At 46.1% G+C, this 27,441-nt stretch overlaps 1 protein-coding gene across 2 annotated transcripts in view; it reads left to right on the top strand.

Annotated features, from left to right (window-relative positions):
• SNX19 (sorting nexin 19) overlaps positions 1–27,441 on the top strand; it is an 82,243-nt gene that overhangs the window by 1,610 nt on the left and 53,192 nt on the right. The window contains exons 2-6 of one of the 2 annotated variants that reach the window (XM_077457893.1): positions 1,738–2,106; positions 13,886–14,024; positions 16,352–16,452; positions 19,383–19,502; positions 23,229–23,356. In XM_077457893.1, the coding sequence (XP_077314019.1) occupies positions 1,738–2,106; positions 13,886–14,024; positions 16,352–16,452; positions 19,383–19,502; positions 23,229–23,356 (857 nt within the window). Of the gene's footprint in view, positions 1–1,737; positions 3,277–13,885; positions 14,025–16,351; positions 16,453–19,382; positions 19,503–23,228; positions 23,357–27,441 lie in introns of both variants that reach the window. The other variant, XM_077457892.1, reaches the window with a different exon arrangement.

The following is a 27,441-nucleotide window of genomic DNA, read 5'->3' as shown; positions in this document are numbered from 1 at the left end:
ACAAAACGCGTCAGAGTGGAGCCAAACGACAAGTGTAACCACACCAGGAGACTTAGGAAGTCGGCCTGATCCTCCATGGGCTATAGTAGCAGTGTGCTTTCGGAAGAGCTGTATCTAACTGGTCCTTCTGACGTATTGTGAACAACGCTTTGACATTATCCTTTGTGAGTGTACACTGTGCAGTTTAAGTAGCATTAAAGATGATTCAAATGGGATTCCGTTGTGTTCATTGTTATTCTCTTTTACTGAATATTTGAGGGGGATGAGCACAGAGGTGGATAAGAAAACGAAGATTGCTGCCACTTTTTGATTGCATATTTCTAGGCCAGATTGATCCTTGTTTCCGGTAAGGGTTGTGTCCAGGGGGGGTCTCTTCCACATGCCCCGTGTCTCCCTGTCCACGTGTGAGGGTGGGGTCTGTCGATGTCAGCGTTCTGCATGTACTCCGCTCTATGAAGTACAAATAGACACTTCTATACAGCGTTTGAGAGCGATTCCCATGAAGTGATGTATGGACTATATATTCCGCTACGCAGAGCACTGATTACAAAAAAAGGACTTATGCTGAAATCATTACTTTGCCGTGGTAGTTATTTGACATTAGCGCTGCTTGATTCTGTTTGTACAGATTTGGGTTATTTTATATTTTTTTTTATCATTCCTGGTGGAGTGTGATTATATGCAGCAGCTAGCACCATTTATTGGTTAATGAAGTCCAATTAGACCCCGCCTATAGCGTCGGCGGTAAAACGCCACTATTTTTAGCGGCGTCTTACTGTAGGATTTGCAGCACATTTTGGCCGCTAGAGGGGCGCTTTTACCCCCGCTAGCGGCCGAGAAAGGTTTAAAACCGCCCTCAATATACCACAATAGCGGCATTTTGCCGGTGGTATTGCATCGCTGCCCCATTGATTTCAACGGGGAGCAGCGGTGGAGGAGCAGTAAACTCACCGCTCCAAAGAAGCTGCTGGCAGGACTTTTCCTGACGTCCTGCCAGTGCACCGCTCCGGTGTGAAAGCCCTCGGGGCTTTCACACTGGAATGAATGGTGCAGCAGTGTGAGGGCGGATTGTAAGCGCTATTTCTAATGCTATATCGCCTGCAAAACGCCCTCAGTGTGAAAGGGGTCTTAGTGTAATTTTCCCTTTCTTCCATACAGTGCTTGTTTTTTGTGAGAAATAAGCCATTTCTTATATCATTTTGTTTGTAATAATGGGGCACGATGCCTCCCACTGACGCCACCGACGGGGCACGATGCCTCCCACTGACGCCACCGACGGGGCACAATGCCTCCCACTGACGCCACCGACGGGGCACGATGCCTCCCACTGACACCACCGACGGGGCACGATGCCTCCCACTGACACCACCGACGAGGCACGATGCCTCCCACCGACGGGCCACTATGCCTCCCACTGACACCAATGACGGGCCACTATGCCTCCCACTGACACCAATGACGGGCCACTATGCCTCCCACTGACACCAATGACGGGCCACTATGCCTCCCACTGACACCAATGATGGGGCACGCACTATTCCTCCCACTACCAATGATGAGGCACTATTCTTCCCATTGACACCAACATCCGGTCTTCCTAAAATCTGAAGGACAGTAAACTGGCTCTTTGTTTAGAAAGTTTGTAGACCCCTGCTATAGTTGATGTTTTACCTTGTCTCTGCAATCTGATTGTTTTGTTATATTTGTAGTAACCTGACTCTCTGTCTTCTCCTATAGATGGCAGATGTTGTGTCCGAGGTTGTGTTCGCCCCCCCGAAGGACCCCCGGAAGGGTTGGATGTTCCTGGCTGGGGGCGCGCTGATCGCTTGGGTGATCCTGGTCCACCTGCTGGTCAATGTATGGCTCCTCCTCCTCTTCTCTGCCATCATGGCAGCGGCGGGGGCCTGGTTGGGCCCTCAGTTCATCCTCGGCAGCTCCACCCCTGTCCACCTGGAACGGTTCGTCACCCTGGACCGGAGTGCCCGATCCGCCAACGCCGAGGAACAGCTGGACAAGGAGATCCGACTGACCATCCAGAAGATTGTCCAGGACTTTGTGTCATCCTGGTACCGCCGCCTGAGCCAAGAGACCGCCTTCGAGGATGAGGTCAGAGGGGTCATGTGGGAGCTGGGGGCAGAGCTGAAGAGACGGCTACGTTCTGCTGACCGCGAACAGCTGACCAGGAAGTTGCTGGTCCTGGCGGGGTGTCACCTGCAGTGCTACAAGTGGGCGAAGGCCCGAGTGGAGGGCGTGGGCGAGGAGTCAGAGAAAGAGTTGCTACTGTGGGAAGCCTACCAGGAGCTCAGCCCGGTTCACCCAGCTCTCTCCGGCCCTGCCCAAGATGTGAACCATGCCCGCTGGCTGGTAGGGCTTTTGCTGTCGGAGCTAGTACCCAAACCCCACCTAGAAACCCGCACCGGCAGGCACTTGGTGGTGGAGCTCATCGCCTGTAATGTGGTGCTGCCCCTTGTCGGACGGATGTCTGACCCAGACTGGATCAACATTGTTCTGACCAACATCTTCTCCAAGACTCTGCTGAAAATGGAGGAGGAGAAATGCGAGAGTCCCGCTCCTCCCACCATTCCTAAAACCCTCCCACTGAGTCCAGATCTGGCTCCGCATCTTGTCCCGCCTTCTCCTCCATCATCCCACGTCTCCGGCTTCGAGGTAGATGATAGCATAGAGGCGGAGGAGGTGCTGGACGGGGGGGAAGAGTCTTCTTACTCCATTCAGTACCTGCACCCACCCAAACCCAGCAGCCCGTTTTTCCTGTGCGAGGAGTCTGAGCCCGAGTCTCCCATGTCTGATTTTGGGCGGGAACTGGAACGCCCTCTGATGAACTCCACTGAGGATCTCCTATCCGACTGTGGCCTGGAGTCGCTAACACCGGCTGAGAGCCCTGGAGCCCCTCCACAAAATGAGGTCATGGGTGGTTTGTCAGAGGAAAGCTGCCCGCCCTTTGCGACAGTGACACCACCCCGTCCTGAGATCCTTGTCGAGTCCTCTGCGCTCCCATCAGAATTTACCACTACTCCACCCAACGACAAAGATGGCAGCAGTCCAATGGAAACCTCCCCCCTTATCACTTCTTCCCCCACCGCCCCCTCCCCTCTAATCACTTCTTCCCCCACTGTCCCCATCCATCCTTTCAGCTTCTTACCCCTGAGCAGCCCTGATGGACCTGTCCTGATACAGAACCTGCGAATCACTGGGACCATTACTGCGCGGGAGCACAGCGGGACCGGGTCACACCCCTATACGCTGTACACCATCAAGGTGAGGACTACCTGATAGTACATCATCTGCAGGATAAGCCAGGCAGCTGAGTGGTCAGAATAATGGAAACAAGCAGTTGGTCAAAATGGTTGGGAGGCGGCCGAGTGGCCACCGCGTTGGGGGGGGGGGGGGGGGCGGCCAAGTGGTCACAATGTTGGAGGGCAGCCAAGAACAGTCAGAACGTTGGGGGTGGCTGAGTTTTCAGAACGTTGGAAGCAGCGAGTGGCCAGAATGTTGAGGGTGGGGGGGTGAGTGGTCAGAACATTGGGCGCGGCCAAGTGGTCAGAACGTGGAAGCAGCTGAGTGGTCAAAACGTTGGAGGCAGCCGAGTGGTTAGAACGTGGGGAGGGGGGGGAGGGTGAGTGGTCAGACACAGTGGGGGTGGCAGAGTGGTGGGGTCTGTCGAGTGATCAGGATGAAAGGAACATCTGAAGGTTTGTGTGATATTAGTATTTGGGGCGAGCATACATTATAGCCTAACAAGACTGTACACATGCTACGTCCCCAATGCTTCACAGCCGTAGCATGTGCACATGCTACCTCTGGGCTACAGAGTTTGAGAGGTGGCATCGTTTTCAGAACTCTCCAATTAAGATCAATAAGGATGCGCCATAACCATGAGCTAAAAGCTTGGCTTGCAGTTGCGGTACAGTCCTGCAACGTAAAATTTCTGTTTGGCAATTCAAAAATAAAAGGAGACAAGAAAATGGGTGTCAAGAGGTGGCATCTCCTTTGGTCTTGTTTGCAAAGTTGTATTTAAAGTGCAACTGAAACCTTAATAACTTGATAAAAAAAATTTATGGGTTGATTTACTAAAGGCAAATCCACTCTGCACTTGGAAGTGCAGTCACTGTAGATCTGAAATAAGGGGAAGCTCTGCTGATTTTATCATCCAATCATGTACAAGCAAAAATGCTGTTTTTTATTGTCCTTGCATGTCCCCCTCAGATCTACAGCGACTGCACTTCCAAGTGCATTTATAGTCCACGGAATGCTAAATGTCACATTCGATGTGCTCTCAACCAAACTGTCAATTGGTTGTTGTCACAGTCAATCACTTGTGCAGCATTAAAGCAGTCGAAGATCAATCAGAGGCCAAGATGGCAACTTCCCTGGCTACAAACAATAGGAAAGTTTAGTTCGACTTTAATCATTTCCTTGTGTTTGGGCTGCGTGCCCATATGGGGATGCATAGGTGTACATGCAAGCAGTCCCATTCATATCAGTTGGAATACTGCGGCTGCTCCCCGTTTGACAGTCGTGTGGGTGCGGGTGCAAGAGGGTCTCCAAATGTATACTGTCTACGTTTGGGGGCCCAGATCCACACTGGTGTCACATTGGGAGAAGCAACTGTGTCTGTGCAGCTGCTGCATCCCAACTGAAATTGAAATCGGACCACCCGCATAGGGGTTCACGAACACCTGTGCATCTCCATGCGGGTAAAGACATTTTTTTTCTGTAAAGGTGAACTTGACCTTTAACCAGTTCCCGACCGCCGTACGTCGACAGAATGGCAAATGGGCGTACCTGTACATCCTGCCCTCCACGTGTGCGGGGCGTAATCACGCCCGTGGTGGTCAGGTTCATTAGGGGAGAGGTCAGTCCCCAGGGCCCGACCAACGATTTATGGTCTGGACCTGGTAATCGCTCCCAACGAATGAAAAGCTTCCCCTGCCTGTGTATGTGTAAACATAGACAGGAGGAAGTGATGTCATCTCTCCTCGCGAAGTCTCTTTGATTCCAGTGAGAGAGAGAGAGGACATGAGGACTAAACGTGAGTTGCACCAACAGTACACTGACATCAGCACACATAGGTACTTTCCACCCCCCTGATCACCTCCAGATCGCCCCCCAGTTAACCCTTTCACTCCCTGTCACTGTGTCACCTATTGCAGTTTTCAGATTTTTTTTACTGCTCACTGCATTGGTGTCATTTGTGACTGAAATAACTGTAAGCCCTTGTACACACGGTCCGAGAATCTGTCGGAATGAGTCTTATCGGACCGTGTCGTCAGATAATCCGACTGTGTGTGGTATGCATCGGACCGATTCCGTCTGAATCTCCGTCCGACCCAATTTTCCAACATGTTGGAAATATTTCCCGACCAACTGGGCCAGACGGACCTAATCCGATCATGTGTAGAGCATTTTCATCGGACCAAGTGCCACGCATGCTCAGATCAAATTCCTACATCAAAGCTATTGGCTACTAGCCTGAATGTAGTCCCATCGTAATGAAATTACGCCATCACGTTCTGAAAGATCGGATTTTTCGCCAACTTGGCCCGACCGTGTGTATGCAACAGTTTCGGACACAATCCGTCGGACTAAATCCGACGGGCAAAATCCGACGGATTTGGTTGCCAAAATCTCTGACCGTGTGTACGTGGGCTTAGGTAAGTTAGGATTAGCCCCCATTAGGTCTAGGTTACCCCGCTAAACCCCCCTAATAAAGGTTTAACCCCTTGATCGCCCCCAGTTAACCCTTTCATCCCCTGTCACCAATCGATCGCCGTATTTGTGTCACTGGTGACGCTAGTTAGCCAGTTAGGTGATTAGTTTCACCGTCAGGTTTTTATAGTGTCAGGTACCCCATATATGCTACCTAATAAAGGTTTTAACCCCCTGGTTAACCCTTTCACCCCCTGTCACCAGTGATCACCGTATCAGTGTTACGGGTGACGCTGGTTAGTTAGGTTGTTTTTTATAGCATCAGGGAACCCACCATATATTACCCAATAAAGATTTAACCCCCTGATCACCCGGCGGGTGATATAAGTTAGGTTTTAGCTCCAGTCAGGGTCTGCGTTGCCCCAGGCAGCGTCATATTAGTGCCAGTATCGTTAACACCCACCCACGCATGTACCGTACACCTCCCTTAGTAGTATAGTGTCTGAACGGATCAATATCTGATCTGATCAGATCTATACTAGCGTCCCCAGTAGTTTAGGTTTCCTGAAAATGCAGTGTTAGAGTGATCAGCCAAGATACCTGCTAGCACCTGCGTTTAGCCCCTCCACCCAGCCCAACCCAGCCCACCCAAGTGCAGTATCAATCGATCACTGTCACTTACAAAACACAACACACATAGCTGCAGTGTTTGCAGAGTCAGGCCTGATCCCTGTGATCGCTAACAGTTTTTTTGGTAGCGTTTGAATCAGTTGCTGACAGTCAGGTGCTCTTTTTCCTGTGAGTCTCACTACTGTACCAGTAAATTTAGAGACCAAAATGTCAAATTGAAGGTACACTAGTGAAGAGGCCTACATGTTTCCAAGTATGACAGATAGTGAAGAGGAAGTCACTCATCTGTCAGGTTCAGGCTCAGAAAAGATCCTGTAGACAGCAGCGGCACCCTGACAGATAGCGATGACGACTGAGGTGTGGTCCCTGCCAAAGTCAGGCTTACCAGACCCCGATCATCTTCTGCTGTCGTAGAGGTGCAAGAACCGCAGGTCCCTCGTATGGAGCAGAGAGCCAGTACTAGCACCGCTATTCCTTCTGGTGAATTGGCAAGCACCAGCGGCCTAGTAGATCCTGGTCGTACATCCAGCACTGCAGTGATACGTGGTGACGTGGCACGTCCCATAAGTGCAGTTCCAGCTAACAAGCACGAGTAGTGTCCTGCAGCCACCAAGAAGACAAACACAGGCCCGTCTAGCCCATAGGGCCCTCCCTGCTGCATTTGCCATTCCTGATTGGAAGTCCACCACTTCTGCAGCACCCGTGACACTTTTTAGTCACTTGTTTGATCACCAAATTGGCACATGTGGCACCGTGTGGTCCAATCGCCAGGGCTCTGACCAGCGGTTTGTAGATTCCCATCTGGGGGAGAGAGTCTGCTTGAAGTGTAATAATTTGCTCGCTGTGAAGTGGAGGGATAATAAGAATGTTTTCGTTCTTTCCTCCCTTCACACAGAAACGCCGGTCCAAATTCCTACGGCGACTGGTGTTGTGGAGAAACCCCTCCGTGTCCGTGAATACAACCTTAACATGGGAGGGGTGGACCTCAACGACCAGTTGTTGGCGTCGTACCTAATTGCCCTTAAGGCCAGGCGCTGATACAAAAAGTGTGTGTATAATTATTTCAATTGGCTCTGCTGAATGCTTATGTGCTATACAAAGCTTCAGGATGGACTGGATCCTTCCTTAACCACTTCGCGCCCAGGCCAATTCTGACATTTCTCTCCTACATGTAAAATTCCTAATTTTTTTTCTAGAAAATTACATAGAACCGCCAAACATTATATATGTTTTTTTAGCAAAGACCCTAGGGCAGTGATGGCGAACCTTGGCACCCCAGATGTTTTGGAACTACATTTCCCATGATGCTCCACTACACTGCAGAGTGCATGAGCATAATAGGAAATGTAGTTCCAAAACATCTGGGGTGCCAAGGTTCGCCATCACTGCCCTAGGGAATACAATGGCGGTCGTTGCAACTTTTTATCTCGCACAGTATTTGCGCAGCAATTTTTCATGCTTAAAAAAAAAACAGTAAAGTTAGCCCAATTTTTTTGCATAATGTGAAAGAGGAGGATACGCTGAGTAAATAGATACCCAACTTGTCACACTTCAAAATTGCACGCGCTCGTGGAATGGCGCCAAACTTTGGTATTTAAAAATCCCCATAGGCGACGCTTTAATTTTTTTTACTGGTTACATGTTTTGCGTTACAGAGGAGGTCTAGAGCTAGAATTATTGCTCTCGCTCTATTGATGACTTTTATTCCTATTGCAAGGAATGTAAACATCCCTTGTAATAGGAATGTGGCATGATCGGACATATTTACAGTGAGATATGGGGTCAATAAGACCCCATATCTCACCTCTAGGCTGGGAAGAATAAAATAAAAAAAAAAAAAATATCAGTGCTTCCCTGCCAGATCGGGGCAGTTAATTTGAAAACCGAGGCCGGACATAACGTCATAACATCACGCCCGGCCTCTGAACGATCATAGAGACTCCGGGGACAATCTGGTCCGCCGGAAATCTCTATGGTAACTGGCGGGGGCCGGCGGATCCTGTGACCGACTCACCGATGGAAGCGGTGAGTCGGTACAAGCACCGGAGGGCGGCGGGAGGGTGCGGCGTCCCCTCCCGCCGCCCGTAAGAATGATCAAGCGGCGGAACAGCCGCTATGATCGTTCTTATGGTACAGGGAATCGCCGGCTGAAAACGCTGATATCTGAATGTCTGTGGCCTCAGGCATCATTCAGATATAACCCCCGAAAGCCCATGACATCAATAGACGTAGTATGGGTGCCAAGTGGTTAAATTCCAGGAAGAGATCATCACAGCCGTTCTGTTTCCAGAGGGTGCTGTGGCCCAACTTCCTACCACAAAGGCAGTAACCCGGCTGCATGAGAGGCATTTTCCTTCTGTCCTCCCTGGTACTCCTACCCAACGAGCCCCCCAAAGAAAATGTGTCTGTAGAAAGCAAGGATATAGGCGTGGCACCCACTATTATTGTCTCTCCTGTCCTGACAATCCTGGTCTTTGCATTGGTGAATGTTTTGAACGCTACCACAAACTAGTGGAGTTTTAGCATAGGGTACAGCACTGTACAAACTAGGAAACACTTTCACAGGGTCTCCAAAGATGCCATCGCATTTTGGGAGACCATAACCTGGAACCGAACCGTTAGTTACAAAAAAAAGTGTTTAAAAAAATAAAGTTTAACCCCCCCCAAAAAAATAAAAAATTGTTTTAGTTTTTCTCTCCCCCCCTCTCTCTCCTCTCTCCTTTTTTTTTAATGTGTTCTACAATGCAATGTTTTATTGTTACTATGTTTTATCATGTTTGCTTTTCAGGTATGTAATTCTTTTATACATTACTGTTTACTGTGTTTTATTGTTAACCATTTTTTTGTTTTCAGATACGCCATTCAGCTGCAGCACAGGTTTATTTGTCTTGACAGCAACAGCGGTTGCTCCCACGACACGTAAAGCCGTGACTCCAGCGCTGTCGGAGGTGATTTTACCACCACAGTTGAAAAAAGAGAGCATATGTGCCGAAGCATGGGGACATGGGTGTTGGGGCGATTTGCCCCTAACATTAGGGGCGGATTACCCCGATGCCTCGGCATATATATATTGCACAGATTGCGTTAAAAAATGTTTTATTTTTACTGTTTTATTGTATTTGCTTTGCAGGTATGCTATGTCTTACTGTTATACTGTAATGTTACTTTGCTTTATTGTTAACGATCATTTGCTTAGCAGATACGCCATTCAGCTGCAGCACTGATTTATTTATCTTGACAGCAACAGCGTTTGCTCCCACACTACGTAAATCAACGACTACATCGCTGTTGGAGGTGATTTCACCACCACACTTAAAAGAAAATGGTGCATGTATGCCCATCATTAGAAGTGGGTGGATGAAGGGCGGTATTCTAATGGTGTGCATACCCACCGATCAATCTGGTTTTCGGAGTCCTGTACATGTCTAGGCTCCCAAAAAGTCTCTCACATGTGGTATCCCCGTACTCGGGAGAAGCAGCAGAATGTATTTTGGGATGCCATGTGTGAGCAATATATCATTTAGTGACAACTTTTTTGTAATTTTTTTTATTTTTATTTTTTTCTCATTTTTCAATCACTTGTGACAAAAAAAAAAATATTCAATGGGTTCAACATGCCTCTCAGCAATTTCCTTGGGGCATGTTTCCAAAATGGGGTCCTTGGGGTAGGGGGTACTGCCCTGCTATTTTAGAACCTCTGGAAATGATATAGGCAGTCATAAACTAAATGCTGCGTAAATTCCAGAAAATGTACCATTCGTTTGTAGACGCTATAACTTTTGCGCAAACAAATAAATATACGCTTATTGACTTTTTTTTTTTTTTAACCAAAGACATTTGGCTGAATACATTTTGTTCTTTTTCTGTTTATATCGCAAAAAAAAAAAAAAGTGATCAAATACCCTGTACTACTTTGGTCCCACTTTGATGTGACATTAGATCCATAGACCTCAAGAATGCACAGGCATTGCTTCAAGACGCATCTAAATTGCTGCAAAATCATGCGACTTTCAGGTCAAAATAGTGGAACCTAGGCTAAACATTACCACCTGTCTGAAGGAGCCTTCGGCCTGGGAAATCACCAGCCCTTTGGAAGCAGAGGGGTTAAATCCAGGTTGCAGTCAGGAATTCCTTTCTCTACACTTCACGCAGGCTGCCCTCTTCACATGAGAACCTCTTCCCATCCAGGAGAAGATTGTGTCATTAATAGAAATAGAACGAGACAAACGAGACTTAATCAATTGGAAATGTAACGTTAATGAGAAGTTGTTGTAGAGGGGAACTTCAAAGGTCCGGTAATGGTGCCGGGTATCTGGATTGGGTTCAGCACAAGCCTACAGGGTATTGGATCTTCAAAGGGAACAAGTGTAAGGCAGCCAGGCACTTAATTAGAATAAGAACAATGTGAGCGTGACACAGACAGCCCTGAGCGGATCTGATGGAATCTCCCCGATGGCCTGTAGAGTAATTATCACACAAAGTGTGTGGGCTCCCGGTACGAGGCCGCGGGATCATCAATCCACAAGAGGCCTACCGAGCGCCACGGCTTCAATGCTCCTCTACAATGAGAGGCAGATCCGGAGTGTTCTCCATGTTGGCATTTGTCCTCTAGTTATTTTCTTCTGAGAGAAATAGAGGGCAACTCTCGCAACGGAGGCCCCCTTTATGTATTTCATCAAATCTAAAGCCGGCCATAGATTATGTGATTTTTCATTCCTACAACCATGGGTTGCAAGAAGGAAAATTGCTTGATTCTCTCATCAACGCAGTGTTGATGGGGGGGGGGGGGGATCCCTTCTGCAGAGGTAGGGGGAGCAGTCTCTGCTAGGAGAACACAGTGATTATTGCTAGTGGCTATAGCCACTTTCTAGCAATAATCTCATTAAAAAAAAAATCTGACAGGCTGGTTGTTGATCGATTAATTAACTTGGGAACAATCAGTTTCCCCATACATACACTATATTACCAAAAGTATTGGGACACATGAACTTTAACTGCTTGCCGACCAGCTGCGGCAACATGGCTTAGCTGTGCGAATCACCGTTATGTTACGTCGCTCCCTCTGGTGGCCACTAGGGGCTTGCGCATGCCTCCCTAGAGCCGATGCGAGTGCCCAGCTGTCTTGACATGGCGAGAACCTGTGTGTGTGTGTGTGTGTGTGTGTGTGTGTGTGAGCACAGAGATCCCAGTTCTCTGAGGGGAGAAGTGACAGATTGTCTGTAGGAACAAAGTATGAACAGCGATCTGTCATCTCTCCTAGTCAGTCCCCTTCCCCCTTCAGTTACAACACACAATAGGGAACACAACCCCTTGATTGCCCCCTAGTGTTTATCCCTTCACTGCCAGTGACATTTTTATAGCAATGATTGCTGTATTAATGCTAATGGTCCCAAAAATAGTTTTTTGTAATATATTTTTGGGGGATATTTATTACAGCAAAAAGTAAAAAAATTATGCTTTAAAAAAAAAAAATTAAAAAAAAAAATTGGTGCTCTTCTTTTTTTGTTTATAGGTCAAAAAAAAAACACAGAGGTGATCAAAAAAAAAAGACATAAATTTTGTCCGGGTACAGCGTCACATGACCTCGCAATTGTCGGTTAAAGCAACGCATTGCTGAATCACAAAAAGTGCTCTGGTCAGGAAGGGGGTAAAAATCTTCCGGGGCTGAAGCAGTTAATGGTGTCCCAGTCTTAGTCTGTAGAGTTCAATATTGAGTTGGCCCACCCTTTGCAGCTCTAACAGCTTCAACTCTTCTGGGAAGGCCATCCACAAGGTTTAGGAGTGTGTCTATGGGAATGTTTTACTATTCTTCCAGAAGTGCATTTGTGAGGTCGGGCACTGATGTGGACAAGAAGGCCTGGCTCGCAGTCTCCTCTCTAATTTACCCCAAAGGTGTTCTATCAGGCTAAGGTCAAGTTGAGTCAAGTTCCTCTACCTGAATCTCGCTCATCCATGTCTTTATGGACCTTGCTTTGTGTACTGGTGCACAGTCATGTTGTAACAGGAAGGGGCCATCCCCAAACTGTTGCCACAAATTTGGGAGCGTGAAATTGTCTAAAATGTCTTAGTATGCTGTTATGCCTTAAAAGTTCCCTTCACCGGAACTAAGGGACCAAGCCCAAACCCGGAAAAGCAACCTCATTTTTTAATGCGTGCCACACCAAAACCAGTGGTACCTAGTTATGAGTGGGATGCATGTCAGCAGGGTGTGTGGGGGGGGGGGGGGTGCCATTAGCAATTAATAGCATTGCTGTGCAACCCCAAAAGGGATGCATGTTTATTGTGTGTTCTGGGATTTTCCGCACATTCCCAAAACGCGCACTTGTGAACCTGGCCTCAATCCTTTGTTCCATCTCGGTGATGCTGGTCTTTTGGAACCTTTTTTTTTCAGCCACTCTGTGCACAAGCACTCCATCAATGGTTACATGGCATTTATCAGCGTGTTCTCAGCTTGTTCAATAAAGCATTGACAATAAAACCTGGAAGCGGATTGGTTTCTATGCAGAGCTGTGCCGGATTCTGCGCTCTCCAGTTTGAGAAAATCAACACGATTTTTTTTTTGCAATGCATGGCAATAATGTGTCGGGGTTTATTTGAAAATGAATGAGATTGCGATGCACTAATGCACATAATGAGTGTAGTAGTGTAAATGGGCTCTAAAGGATACTATGGAAGGGTTCTGTATTGCTTGGTTTATATGTGTGCATTATTGCATTCTTATAACAATTGGGTAGAAAGGAATTGTAAGGCCTTTATCACAATGTGCAGTGGACATGTTCGTTTAGTTAAAAAATTAGTTCAGAACAAATTTTGACACATTCGTTTTTTGATTTTTTTTTTTTTTTTTTTGATTTCAGAAATTTCCAAATTTTCAAAAATTTGACATTTCTGAATTTTTGAAATATTTGGAGTTTCAGAAATTGGAAATCTGGAAATTCAGAAATTGGAAAATTCGGAAATTGGAAAGTTCAAAATGTGGACATTTTAAAAATCCAAAAATAAGAATGAAAATCTGAAAATTCAAAAACCCAAAAATCTGAAATAACTAATAATAAATATAAAATTATAGGTATTGGATTTTCCTTTCAAATTTGGCTGTTGGTGAATGTATTTGAACTAATTATCTGAAATAACGAATGCCGTATCTAAAGGAATGGAACATAACGGTCTAATAATAATAATGTTTTATTATTATTGTTATTTGTTCCATTCTATTTGTTTAGATACGGCATTAGTTATTTTGGATAATTCGTAACTTCGGATAAATTTGTATTCGTTACGTTCACAAAGACCCAAATTTGAAAGGAAATTCCAATCCCTATAATTTAATAGTTGGTTATTAATAGTTATTATTTAGAATTTTGGATTTTCGAATTTTGGAAATGTGAAAATTCTGAATTTTCGAATTTCCGAAAAAAGCAAAAAAACGAATGAAACGAAAATAAACAATTTTATTTTTTTTTTTTTTTGTCAGTACACATGTCTAATGTGCAGTCTGATTTTCTCTTGTTAATGATAAAAGTGTTACTTTTAAGTTTTGGAAGAAGTTGGTCCATGCAGCCTGTTCATTCTGTCATCTCTCCTGCAGTATGACACAGCCCTGGACAGCCAATCACTGGGCACCCTGCAGCCAATGGCGTATCACACTGTTAATCGGCGGTACCGGGAGTTCCTGAACTTACAGACCCGCCTGGAGGAGCGCGCCGATCTGCGCAAGTTTGTTAAACGTGAGAAACATTTCTATGTGGCGTTTGTATAATTTCTTAATAAAATCCGTGTAAAGACTGCCAGGAAAACATCTTATAGTCGTTTTATGTCCTGGACTCCGTCACAGTTATAATTAAGCAGAACTAAAACCTCAGATTTTTAAAGGGTTAGTTCACCTTTACCAAAAACAGCCTAAGTAGATAAAATCAAACTGTGCAGCTTTGATCAAAGTTGGATAATATCCTTGCTATAGGTGTAAGCCATTTTTGTACCTCCTGAAGTCTGGCCAAAAAACTCCTAGAGCTGGCACCATCCTAACCTGCTTTGTTGCTGGGACATTGCTAAGACACTCCCAACCGATCCCAGTAGCTCTGAGCGCTGCGATGTTGCGCTGGAGGAGATATTAACAGCTGGGAGTGTCTTGTCATCGTCCCAGCAGCAAAGCAGCATGGGATGATGCCATCTCTGGGAATTTTTCTGCCTGGCTTCTGGAGGTATGTAAATGGCCTACACCTATAACAAGGGCATTCTCCAACTTTAGTCAAAGCTGCACAGTTTGATTTTATCTACAGACACCCCTGAGGCTCCGTTCACACCTGAGCGATCTTCAGCGACAGCTGCAGCCGCTCATTATTTATTTTTATTTATTTTTTCATTTTGTAGTTGAGCATTTTTGGAGCAACGCTATTCATTTGAATAGACCTCCCTCCACGCCAAAAGAAGCTCATGTACCAAATCTTGTCACAGAGCCAGGAGCGTTTGCTGACGCGATTTTTTTTTTTTTTTTTTTGCTGCGATTGTGGCTTGACAATCACAGTGAAATCGCCCCCTCATTAGGGGTTAAAGAAATAACGGCATCACAAACGGGTTCCACGTGATTCTGGAATCGCAAGCAGAATTGCGGTGATTCTGCTCGCAATCTAAATTGCCTAGGTGTGTATGGAGCGAAAGTTCTGACGGAACAATTCCGTCGGACAATACGTGTGTGGGCTTCATCGGACCTTTTCTGTCGCAAAATCTGACGGACTTTAGAAATAGAACATGTTTCAAATCTTTCCCTGGGAACCAGTTCCTATTGAGAAAACCGTTTGTCTGTATGAGGGTCCGACGGACCAACGACGACGCAAGGGCAGCTACTGGCTATTGAACTTCCTTTTTCTAATCCCATCGTATGTACTGGCATTAAATGGTCGGACTTTGGTGTGATCATGTGTAGGCAAGTCCGTTTCAGAGGAACTCCATTGGAACTCCGTCAAAAAGTCTGTCATGCCAGGAATAATAACTGTCACAGTTGCTGCTTATCTCAATGGAACTGTAAGTCTACATTCACACTGGTGCTTTAGGTCAGTGCGAATCGAAACGGCAGGAATCAGAGATTCCCACTGAGGCTAGGTGCGGCCATCGGTTCCGTTCACTATAATGACAGTTCGCTGCGATCACCGCTGCTGGGTTCAAACATGTTCACAATTCAGCAGTCTCTGACCATCTCTTGTATCGCAAAAGAAAGGGGGTAGACCACACCCCCAACGTGTTTCCCGCTGCCCCCCTCCCCCGAAGCTTAGTCATGGGGAGTCATGACTTGGTGCGATGGAGGGATGGAGGTAGTACCTGCAAGCTGAAGGAAGCATGACATAAGAGTATTGTTTTTTCTGTAAACGACACAGAGGAGGTTATGTGCCTGGTAGCCATTCCTACAAAGGGTAAAAATAGTAGCGCCTGGTCGCACAAACAGCCAAAAAAAAAACAGGCATAAGTGTCACATCTGGGGGAAAATAAAGAGTGACAGCAGGCATAAGTGGCACGTCTGGGGGACAATAAAGATTGACAGCGGGCATAAGTGCCACCTTTGGGAGACAATAAAGAGTGATGGCATCTGGGGGACCAGGGAATAAGTGGCACCTCTGGGGGACAATAAAGAGTGATAGCGGGCATTAGTGGCACATCTGGGGGACAATAAACAGTGACAGCGGGCATAAGTAGTACAACTGGGGGGGCAATAAAGAGTGACAGCAGGCATAAGTGGTACCTCTGATTGACAATAAAGAGTGATAGTGGGCATAAGTGGTACAACTGGGGGGGACAATAAAGAGTGGCAGTGGGCATAAGTGGCAGGTCTAGGGGACAATAAAGTGTGGAAGAACGTTCTGTGGAAACAAGCACACAGCAGTGTTAAATGAGGTCAGGAAGCCTCTTAATGATATTCTGTTCCCCCTGGCTGGAGTTCAGCTTTAAGAGATGGTCACTATCGGCTGCACCGGACACAGACACAAATTGCATGTTGGCATCCGATTAATTAAATGTCTCCCATTATATACTAATGTCAGGTCTCTGTCCTTGTGAATTTCAGACATTAAAGGGCCCAAGAAGTTTCTTCCAGATTTGCCATTCGGGAACATGGACAGTGAGAAGGTGGAGGCACGGAAGAGTCAGCTGGAGTCCTTTCTGAGGGTAAAGGAACACTCTGTAGATGACTCTCTTATATACTGTACATTGTCACTGAAGCCATTTTCATAAGTGCCATCAGAACTCGCAAAGTCTTGGCTGGTGGTTGGATACATTTCTGGTGAAGGAAGGTATTTATTATATACACCAGGGGTCTCAAACAGGCGGCCCTCCAGCTGTTGCTAAACTACAAGTCCCATGAGGCATTGCAAGGCTGGCAGTTACAAACATGACTCCCATAGGCAGAAGCATGATGGGAATTGTAGTTTCGCAACAGCTGGAGGGCCGCCAGTTTGAGACCCCTGATATACACGGACAGTAACTGAGTGCCTGCGTGTTCTCTGTGTGGTGACCCGTCTGTTCCATATGCATTATGGCCCCTTGGCAGGGTGTGCGCCCTCAGGGCTTAATGTAGGGTTCTTTTGCTGTAGCCATTTGCTACGTTTTTATGTCTTTGATTGCAAGTCTGGCTGCACATAGGCAAGCAAGATGGAATTTAATATTCAGTTGACCCAGCATGCATTATCCTACCTAAATATTAGTGCAAATCACCAGCCCCACACTCGCAACCTTGTACTTATCAGTCCTTTACCATCAGCCCTGTGATCACCTGGACTCACTGACCACACTCGCCTGCCCTGCCCTCACCAACAGCATACTCGCTGCCCTGTACATACCAGTCCCTCGCTCGCCTGCCCTGTACTTACCAACCATATACTCTCTGCCCTTTACTTGCTAGTCCATCACTCACCAGCCCTGTACTCGCCTGCCCTGCAGTCACCAACCGAATAATCACTACCCTGTACTCCCCAGCCCCATACTCCTCTGCCCTGCACTCACCAACCACTTGCCCACTACCCTGTATTTACCAGCCCTGTACTCATCTGCCCTGCACTCACCAACTGCATACTCACTACCTTGTATTTACCAGTCCTTCACTCAGCAGTGCTTAACTCCCCAGCTCTGTACTTACCTGCCCTGCACTCAGTAACCACACACTTATGGACTCTGCACTCGGTGACACTGCAATGACCAGCTCTGTACCTTCCAGCCAGGTATTCACTGACCCTGCACTCACTGGCATCCCACTCACTGCCAGCCCCTCACTCACTGGCTCAACCCTCACTGGCACTGCACAGGGTGGGCTCTGCCATAGTGTGGTGGGCTGATAGGCATGTCACTATAGAACAGGAAAAATATGGGGAGCCCTGGTAGATGCTCTTGGATAATCCCAGGTTGAGGGGGACTCAATAGTGATTGGGGAGAGTTCTTGTCCTCCCTAATTCTACCTTCAGCCAGCAGGGTCAGTGGCCTTCCGTATGTATGACGTTGCTGCTCTGTCTGATAATGGCTCCTTTGAGGGTCTGTCACTTTGTGTCTAGCATTTGGCAAGATTTGGAAAATGCTTGAAAGAGAAAAAGGTCTACATATAAGACGCCAGAACACGTGTGCTGAGGTTACCACTGCAGACTGTGTTCTGGATCATAATAGGACCTGGCTGCTGGACAGCCAATAGGAAGTATCCATATTATGCAGGCATAAACATGGGCACATAAAGCAGGATCCTGACTACAGGAACAGAAGAATAGGGAAGACCTGGGACTTAGGCGTCATGTGACTGCGGCTTTAGGTGAATAAAAAAAGGCATTTAGATAGCAATCAGTGGTGAGTGGGGGAGGGGACAGGGGGAGCCCGAAGTTCAGCTTTATTGCTACACATGCCTGGGCTTGTTTGAAAAAGCATCGCATTCAATGAACAAATCCTGTGGGATCCTCTTATTTATCAAAGCTTCAGCGTTATTATTCCGAAAAGAAGAACATTAACCAGCCGCAGCGTTTAGGAAGCAAATCACCATTTTGTTTGATGAAGTGTCCAAATGTAACATCTGTTGTGAACAGAACTCACAAACTGTAAATTTTGTAAATGTAACAAATGCAAAACATCCCAATAAACAGCAAACTATTGCCAGAAACACGCCGTCTCCAATTTATTCACCGCAAATAACGAGCCGAGCTCCCGACACTCTAATACATTTACCTGGAAATGAAACCCAATCATTCTAAATTACCTCATTCTCCGTTTACTGATGTCAGTATTATAGGGTGTCAGTATTATAGGGTGTCAGTACTGTAGGATGTAGTATTTTAGGTTGATGTCAGTAATATAGAGCAATGTTATAGGATGTAGTATTATAGGGTGATGCTCCTATTCGATGTTAATATTATAGAATGATGTTGATATTATGGAGCAATGTTATAGAGTATTAGTATTAGTGGGTGATGTTGGTATTGTTAGGTGATGTTGGTATTTTAGGTTGATGTCAGTAATCTAGAGCAACGTTATCGGGTGTAGTATTATAGGGTGAGGCTCCTATTATTATATGTTAGTATTATAGGATGATGTTGGTATTATGTGTTAGTATTATTGAGTGATGTCTGTGTTATAGGGTGATTTTTAGCATTATAGGGGGTTGTTCGTATTATTGAGTGATGCTCCTATTGTAAAGTGCAGTTAGTATTATAGGGGGGTTCTTGGTATTATAGGATGTTGTTGGTATTGTAGGTTAATGTTAGTATTATTGGGTGGTGCTTTGTATTATAGGATGTTAGCATTATATGGTGGTGTTAGTATTTAGGGTGATATTTGCATTATAGGGTGATGTTAGTATTATAAGGATGATGGTATTATTGGATGGTGTTAGTATTATGAAGTGGTGTTAGTATTTTAGGATGATCTTAGTATTTTTGAGTGGTGTCGGTATTATAGGATGATGTTAGTAATATAGGATGTTGATTGCATTATAGGATGATTTTAGTATTTTTGGGTGGTGTTTGGTATTATAGGGTGATGGTTTTTGGGGACTTTTCTGGGAAATGAAAAGATTTCTGCACTGGACATGCTATAACAATCCTGTTACTATGTGTCTTTTTTTACAGCAATTGTGCGCGGTGCCAGAGATCGCCAGCAGCGAGGAGGTGCAGGAGTTCCTGGCTCTGAACACCGATGCTAGGATTGCATTTGTCAAGAAGCCATTCCTGGTCTCCCGGATTGATAAGGTACCAGAACACCTTGTGATGTCCTCTATTGTACATTGCCAGAATTCAGTCATAGCCAATTCTGATGTACAAAATATGGGTGGATATTCTTTGTTTGTATTGCCCAACCCTTGAACCGCTCTTAGATATAGACAAAAATGGCACCCCCCTCCTCTGATTCTGTATGATTGATGTGACAGCTGCCTGTGATGGTATCATCTGTGCTTCTGTCATCTACTGTTGGTTGTCTAGTGGGCCATGTACTGGTTGTGGATAGTAAAGGGGTACAGACAGTGCCTAGTGGAGGGATATGGGCTGCTCCTAATTGAGGGGTTACAGGCTGTGGCTAGTGGAGGGGTTCGGCCTGTGGCTAGTGGAGGGGTTCGGCCTGTGGCTAGTGGAGGGGTTCGGCCTGTGGCTAGTGGAGGGGTTCGGCCTGTGGCTAGTGGAGGGGTTCGGCCTGTGGTTAGTGGAGGGGTTCGGCCTGTGGTTAGTGGAGGGGTTCGGCCTGTGGTTAGTGGAGGGGTTCGGCCTGTGGTTAGTGGAAGGGTTCGGTTAGTGGAGGGGTTCGGCCTGTGGTTAGTGGAGGGGTTCGGCCTGTGGTTAGTGGAGGGGTTCGGCCTGTGGCTAGTGGAGGGGTTCGGCCTGTGGTTAGTGGAGGGGTTCGGCCTGTGGTTAGTGGAAGGGTTCGGTTAGTGGAGGGGTTCGGCCTGTGGTTAGTGGAGGGGTTCGGCCTGTGGTTAGTGGAGGGGTTCGGCCTGTGGCTAGTGGAGGGGTTCGGCCTGTGGCTAGTGGAGGGGTTCGGCCTGTGGCTAGTGGAGGGGTTCGGCCTGTGGCTAGTGGAGGGGTTCGGCCTGTGGCTAGTGGAGGGGTTCGGCCTGTGGCTAGTGGAGGGGTTCGGCCTGTGGCTAGTGGAGGGGTTCGGCCTGTGGCTAGTGGAGGGGTTCGGCCTGTGGCTAGTGGAGGGGTTCGGCCTGTGGCTAGTGGGGGGGTTCGGCCTGTGGCTAGTGGGGGGGTTCGGCCTGTGGCTAGTGGGGGGGGTTCGGCCTGTGGCTAGTGGGGGGGTTCGGCCTGTGGCTAGTGGGGGGGTTTGTCCTGTGGCTAGTGGAGGGGTTTGTCCTGTGGCTAGTGGAGGGGTTTGGCCTGTGGCTAGTGGAGGGGTTTGGCCTGTGGCTAGTGGAGGGGTAAGGGCCAGGCCTTTTGGAACAGTACAGGATGCGCCTAGTGGGTATGGGATGTGCCTATTGAAGGGGTAAGGGTCTGGACTAGTGGAGGGGTACAGGCTGTGCCGAGTTGACAAGTCTGGGTTTGCATAGTAGGTATGCAATGGCTGTACCTACTGGGCGGGTAAGAGCCATGCTGTGTGGATCTAGTGGGCACAGCCTGGGTACAGCAGCCTCCAAGCTTCATACACTTTGCTCATCCTGTGATTGCACAATCTGGCCACCAAATAAAAGATCTCTCTACAAATATCGGTGTGTGCATTGTGAGATGTGATGATTTTATACAGGTAATGGGGAAGCATTTGGGAAAATAATAGCAATTGGTCACAAAAATTCATCTTGGCTAGCAAGATTCTCTGCCTTGGCCAGGAAAGAGCTTATAGAAAAAAAGAATGTATTTTGCTCCAATTGTTACAGGGCTGGTTAAGCTAACATTCTCTCCTATCTGCGGCACATTTTATTTTTGGGGGAGAGCCGCCTGACTTCTCTGGGCCTGTGATCTATTTCTTGATGTCCGACGAGGCAATTCATCTGAACACAGAGTTATGCGGCCATGTTTGTGTCTGGATGTTGTGTACAGATAGCGGCTCCACGGCTGTCTCTGTACACTCTGATTAGACGCAGCATGATAATACACCTGAGATAGATCCGCGATATTTCAGAGTATCCTCTCTGTGCTGTCTGTATTCCGATTCTCCCGGCTCTCTGCTGATTTTATCTGCTCATACATCACCTCTATTGTCGTCTCACATTTAAATAACACAAGTGCTGCCATTATTCCCTGTGCGCTGTCTGTATTCAGCATCTGTGCTGGAACGGCACGTCGGGTCACATGTCATTGTTAAAGGAACCTTACCTGTGAAAATAGCTAGACTCCTTCACCCTCCTTGGAAGGGTAGCCATACATACTTCCCTTTAATCTCCCTCTATTACTCTACTGTGACGATAAATGGCCCTCAATAGGCCTCCAAAAACTTACATTATTGCTTTTCATTTCTTTTCAAGAATGTTAATGCTAAACTTCAGGTGAACTGCCAAATAAGCAGCTAAAATATTTTTCACATTTTACTTGCCAAATGATTTGTAATTCTGTACATCCAGTTCTGAGATTTACACAGCTCTGCCAAATAACCCAGTCCTGTTTGGCAAGACAGGGGCCCTGATTTTTTATTTTTTTTGCTGCAGTAACACAAAGTGTTTGTAAAGGCAGAAGGTTTTTTTTATCTTAATGTATAGATGATACTCGAAAAATTAGAATATCGTGCAAAAGTTCATTTATTTCACTAATGCAACTTAAAAGGTGAAACTAATATGAGATAGACTCATTACATGCAAAGCAAGAGCCGTGATTTGTCATAATTGTGATGATTATGGCTTTCAGCTCATGAAGACCCCAAATTCACAATCTCATTAGTGAAATAAATGAACTTTTGCACAATATTCTAATTTTTTCGAGTATCACCTGTATTCTATGCAACATTCTGTGTGCTGCAGCCCCCCTAATACTTACCTGATCCCCCATCTCGTTCCAGCGATGTTGCTCGAGAGACTCGGCTGCCTTGGACTGTCCCTCCTCATTGGCTGAGAATTAAAGTCAGTGAGCCAATGAGGAGAGAGAGGGGAGTGGGGCCAAGTCGCTGCTCCATGTCTGAATGGACACACAGAGCAGCGGCTTGGCTTGGATGCCCCTATAACAAGCTGCTTACTTTGGGGGCACTCATCAGGAGGGAGGGGCCAGGAGCACCGAAGAGGGACCCGAGAAGAGGAGGATCAGGGCCACTTCTGTGCAAAACCACTGCACAGAGGAGGCAAGTATAACATGTTTGTTATTTTTAACAAAAAAAACAGACTTTAATATCATTTTAAGCTGGCTAAAGACTGATTGAAATTCGGCCGGTTCAGCAGGAACTGTGCGAATCTCGATCTGTCTATGGCAGACTAGTTGTACTGAAGTCGAGCCATTTGTCTACTTCAGTACAATGAGTCTGTCAAGTTGTCAAGTTGTGTGTGGTTTTTTTTTTTTTTTTAATCCAATCATTGCCAGCACCTATAGTGACCAGCAGTAATCATTGTATTCTGCCGTGTGGGGAAGGCTCTCAGCTCTGCCGGCAGAACACAATAGCTCTGCAGGAGGGAATCCTCCATCAACATTAACTGTGATGATGGGGGGAATCGAGCGTTTATAATTTCTTCAACCCGTGCTTGAAGGGAAGAAAATGACCTAACATATGGCCAGCCTTAGACCCCTTTCACACTGAAGGCATTTTAGCGCTAAAAATAGTGCCAGTAAAGCGCTTTTAAAAATGGCTCCCATGCCACCGCAGTGTGAAAGCCTGAATGCGTCACACTGGGCGGTGGACTTGTGGGACGTTACAAATAGTCCTGCAAGCTGCATCTTTAGGGCAGTTTAGGAACACTGTATATAGTGATCCTAAAGCGCCCCTGCCCATTGGAATGCATGATTTTTTTATTTTTCTTTGCTTCTGTTTTATTTGCCTTCATTGTATTTGTTTCTTCTCGATAGATTGTGGTGAACGCCATTGTTGACACATTGAAAACGGCATTTCCTCGATCAGAGCCTCAGAGCCCAACCGATGAACTGAGCGAAAACGAGGTGGATGGCAAATCTCAGAATGATAAGAAAAGTACCAAGTGAGTATCCCAGTGCCACATACCTGTGTGACCCCCTGTATAGCCCTCCAGTACAGAGCATGGAGCTGAGTGTTGTTTCATGGGTTCTTCTCGCACTAATGCTCTTAGGCCGAGTTCACATATGTGCAACCACTGGTTCGTGCTCGGGGTGTGGTGTGTGTCTGTTCACCAGTTCAGGTGAATTTGCACCTGAACCGGACCCACTCACACACCAGACCCTTTTTCAATGCGGACCGCGGGTGCCCTGGACATGTGTGAACCGGCTCCATTGAGAGCTGGTCACAATTGCCTTTCATGCGAATTGGATCATGCGAATTTGATGCAGAGAAACCCACATCCAATTCGCATATGTGTGAACCCAGCTTTAGGAATAGCTGGTATTTCATTTTTAAAGTGTCACTAAGCCCAGTCCAAAAATGTAAATATATTTTGTACCTTCAGAAATAGTCCTCTAAACCTTTTGGATTGCAATGTGAGATTGACTAAACTGTAATGTACGTTAAATCTCTGCTCAGCTGACTTCCTCTATGAGGGTGGCTACGCTGGCTCTACACGTTCCCACTGTACACTGGCTGTAGCCACCATCCTCTGCACATTCTCACTACAAACTATTTGCTGACACATTCAGCGCCAACATGGAGAAGACCTTTGTGATATCTTATCCAGCCCATTTATCACTGCCCACCCCCACATAAATGCATTTCAGCATGCAAGCGCAATGAATCTTGGGAGTTGTAGTGCAAGGGGAGTATGTGAATACATAAAATACATGCACTGATCATACCTCAAAACTGGAGATTCAGAAGAAGAACTTCTGTGGATAGCGCTGTGAGAACATAATCATGATGCTGGAAAAAAAAAAGCTAATTAAACATAATTTGCTGATTGTAATCAGAGTTGATGTTTAGGATATCATGCTGGATTGGAAGTTCATTCTAATCTGGAAGGTTTAATGACGCTTTAATTTGTAGGATAAATGATCGTTGGTGAATCACACAATGTCATTGTCAGCATATTTAAAGCTGATCTACAATCTTTAATTTTATTTAGATGTTAATCATGGCTGTGTGCATTAAAGGAGATGTACAGCCAAAGCTAGTTTGGCTGTACCTCTCCTATGGATCACAGAAGATCAGTTTGGTCTGCACTCCAGTGACCCGTTTTAAGCAGACAGTGGGCTGAAGTCCGCTGTCGGCTGATGTCACAGAGCTGATCAAGGCTCGGGCAAGATCACGACAATGGAGTCTAGATCGGCCAACATGCCTGGGCCAGCACCCGGCTCAGCTTCCGCCCCCTCCACAGCCCAGCACTCCACTGAGGGCGGGGGGCAGAGCAAAGCACTGTGACTGACAGCCACCAGCTCTCTGCTCAGGGAGCTGTGAGAACTGAGCGATCAGCAGTGTAAGATCGCTCGGTTCTCCGTGTTGGAGGCGCTGTCAGACCGATGCAGCGTTCACCTAGGTAAGTATGATTCTTAAATAAAAAATAAAACCCATACTTCTTTTTTAATGTATTGTAAGGCCAAAGCTAGCTCTAGATGGGTTTTATTGCCCCTTCTACGCATTGGAGGTGGATATACAGGGATCAGCTATAGCCTGTAGGGCCGATCGAAAGGAAGATTTCTAACAACAGTTGTAGAGGAGTCAGTAGTTCGACTTCTGTATAACCACAGTACCCATATATCAGTGAATGCGAACCTTGGCATGCCAGATGTTTTGGAACTACATTTCCCATGATGCTCATGCACTCTGCAGTGTAGTTAACCACATCAATACTGGGCACTTTCGCCCCCTTCCTTCACAGACCAATTTTCAGCTTTCAGAGCTCTCACACTTTTAATAAGAATTGCGCGGTCATGCTACGCTGTACCCAAATTAATTTTTTTTTTATCATTTTGTTCGCACAAATAGAGCTTTCTTTTGGTGGTATTTATTCACGACTCAATTTTTTTTAAATTTTTTTTTATTTTTTTTTTTTTTTTTTTTGCGATATATAAGCAAAAAAAGAGTGGAAATTTTGAAAAGAAAACTGTTTTCTTCTTTCTATTTTAAAAGAAATCCAATTAAATCGAATTTTGTCATAAATTTAAGCCAAAATGTATTCTGCTACATGGTTTTGGTTAAAAAAAAAAAAAGCGTTAAGTGTATAATATTTGGTTTGTGTGATCATGTACAGATGTGTGCAGGTGATCACGGACATATGTGTGCAGATAATCATTGGCACATATGATTTTACTGTTATATATGTGGGGGACATGTGTTTTGGGGATCATTACTATGTGGGGACCTGTGTTTTGGGGACATGTGTGTTTACTATGTGTGTTTTTTGACTGGTGATCAGTGAGTAAAAAGCTGTAAAAAGACAGCTCATACGCTACAGAGATCCGCTCTCCTTGGCGACAACTTCCATGTGAGGAGCGGAGAGCCGATTGCCTAGCAACCGGCGGTTTGTTTACATCACGTGATTGGCCACGCCCGTCATGTGATCAGAAGGGCCAACCACAGAGCCCTTTTGCCGATCTAAGATGCACCGCGTCCGGGTGACACGAGCTGCGTGGGAACGTGCATGCAATCCCGCTACTTCTGAGGGACTTTCCTGAACATCCACTCAGGAGCGAGCGCCCACCCAGCCGTACATATGCAGGTGGGAAGTGGTTAAGCATCATGGGAAATGTAGTTCCAAAACATCTGGAGTGCCAAGGTTCACCATCGTTGCCCTATATCAGTGATGGTGAACCTTGAAACCCCAGATGTTTTGGAACTACATTTCCCATGATGCTCATGCACTCTGCAGTATAGTGGAGCATCATGGGAAATGTAGTTCCAAAACATCTGGGGTGCCAAGGTTCGCCATCACTGCCCTATATGGATCAAAATTCATCTGTTCCCTGCTGAACTGGCCAGATTTTGATCCATCTATGGGCAGCTTTACAGTATTTCTGCACATACTGTAGTTTGTATTTCTCTATGTACACTGGGCAACCATGCCAGTTTAAAACTGAACTTTGGGATTTTTTTAATTGTTTTTTTAATTGTATTTTATTTTAAAGACTAGACTAAGCCCGCTCCAAAACAGCATTCTAAATGTTGGGGTGCTGCAGAGATGAGAGCAGGGGCTGTAGAAGTATTTCATTGCTTATTTACAAAAAGTCTTGAGAGGGCCCAGGTATGGACCATGATCTCTTTTTGTGAATGAGCAAGGAGGGGAGGGGCAGAGATGACACTGGTGCCCTTCAGTGCCTCAGCCACTGCACTCATCCCTGCAGCACTCAGGACCTGGCTTGTAGAAAGGTATGCATTTTACACTAAGCAACAGCCATCCACACATTGTATACAAATTATTAGGGCTAATCTACTTTTCTAGTACAGTTTTTAACCACTTATGGACCGCAGCACTCCGATATACGTCCTAACTTTGAAGAGGAATATCGTTATGGCAGCAGCTACCTGCCATAACCTCAGTATCCTCTTCTTTGGCCAGGGGTCCGCTTTCCGATAACAGTGGTCTCTGCAGCAGATTCACTGCAAGATCATTTTATCGGGGGCGGGAGAGGGGCCACTGAGCTGCAGTGCCCTCTGCTACTTACCGGACCCGTGAACAGCGGCAGAGGCGAGCGGATGTTTCCCCTTGCTGGGTATGGAGACGGGTGAGGGGTAAGGAAAAAAAAACACTTTTTTTTTTAAAATGCGCCCCATCCCGCTAAGCTCGCCCGCAGAAGCGAATGCATACGTGAGTAGCGCCCGCATATGAAAATGGTGTTCAAACCACACATGAGGTATTGCCGAGATCGGTGGAGTGAGAGCAATAATTCTAGCCATAGATCTCCTCTGTAACTCAAAACATGCAACCTGTAGAATTTTTTAAAACGTCACTTATGGAAATTTTTAAGGGTAAAAGTTTGTTGCTATTCCATGAGCGGGTGCAATTTTGAAGCATGACATTTTGGGTATCAATTTACTCGACATAACATTTATCTTTCACAATATAAAAAAAAAATTGGGCTAATTTTACTGTTGTCTTATTTTTTTAATTCAAATAAGTGTATTTGTTTTCCAAAAAAAAGTGTGCTTATAAGACCACTGCGC

The sequence above is a fragment of the Lithobates pipiens genome, unplaced genomic scaffold, assembly GCF_037356315.1.
Source record: "Lithobates pipiens isolate NorthernLeopardFrog02 unplaced genomic scaffold, aLitPip1_a1.2 Scaffold_27, whole genome shotgun sequence".
Taxonomy (NCBI): domain Eukaryota; kingdom Metazoa; phylum Chordata; class Amphibia; order Anura; family Ranidae; genus Lithobates; species Lithobates pipiens.
This window is presented reverse-complemented; position numbering and strand designations above follow the sequence as displayed.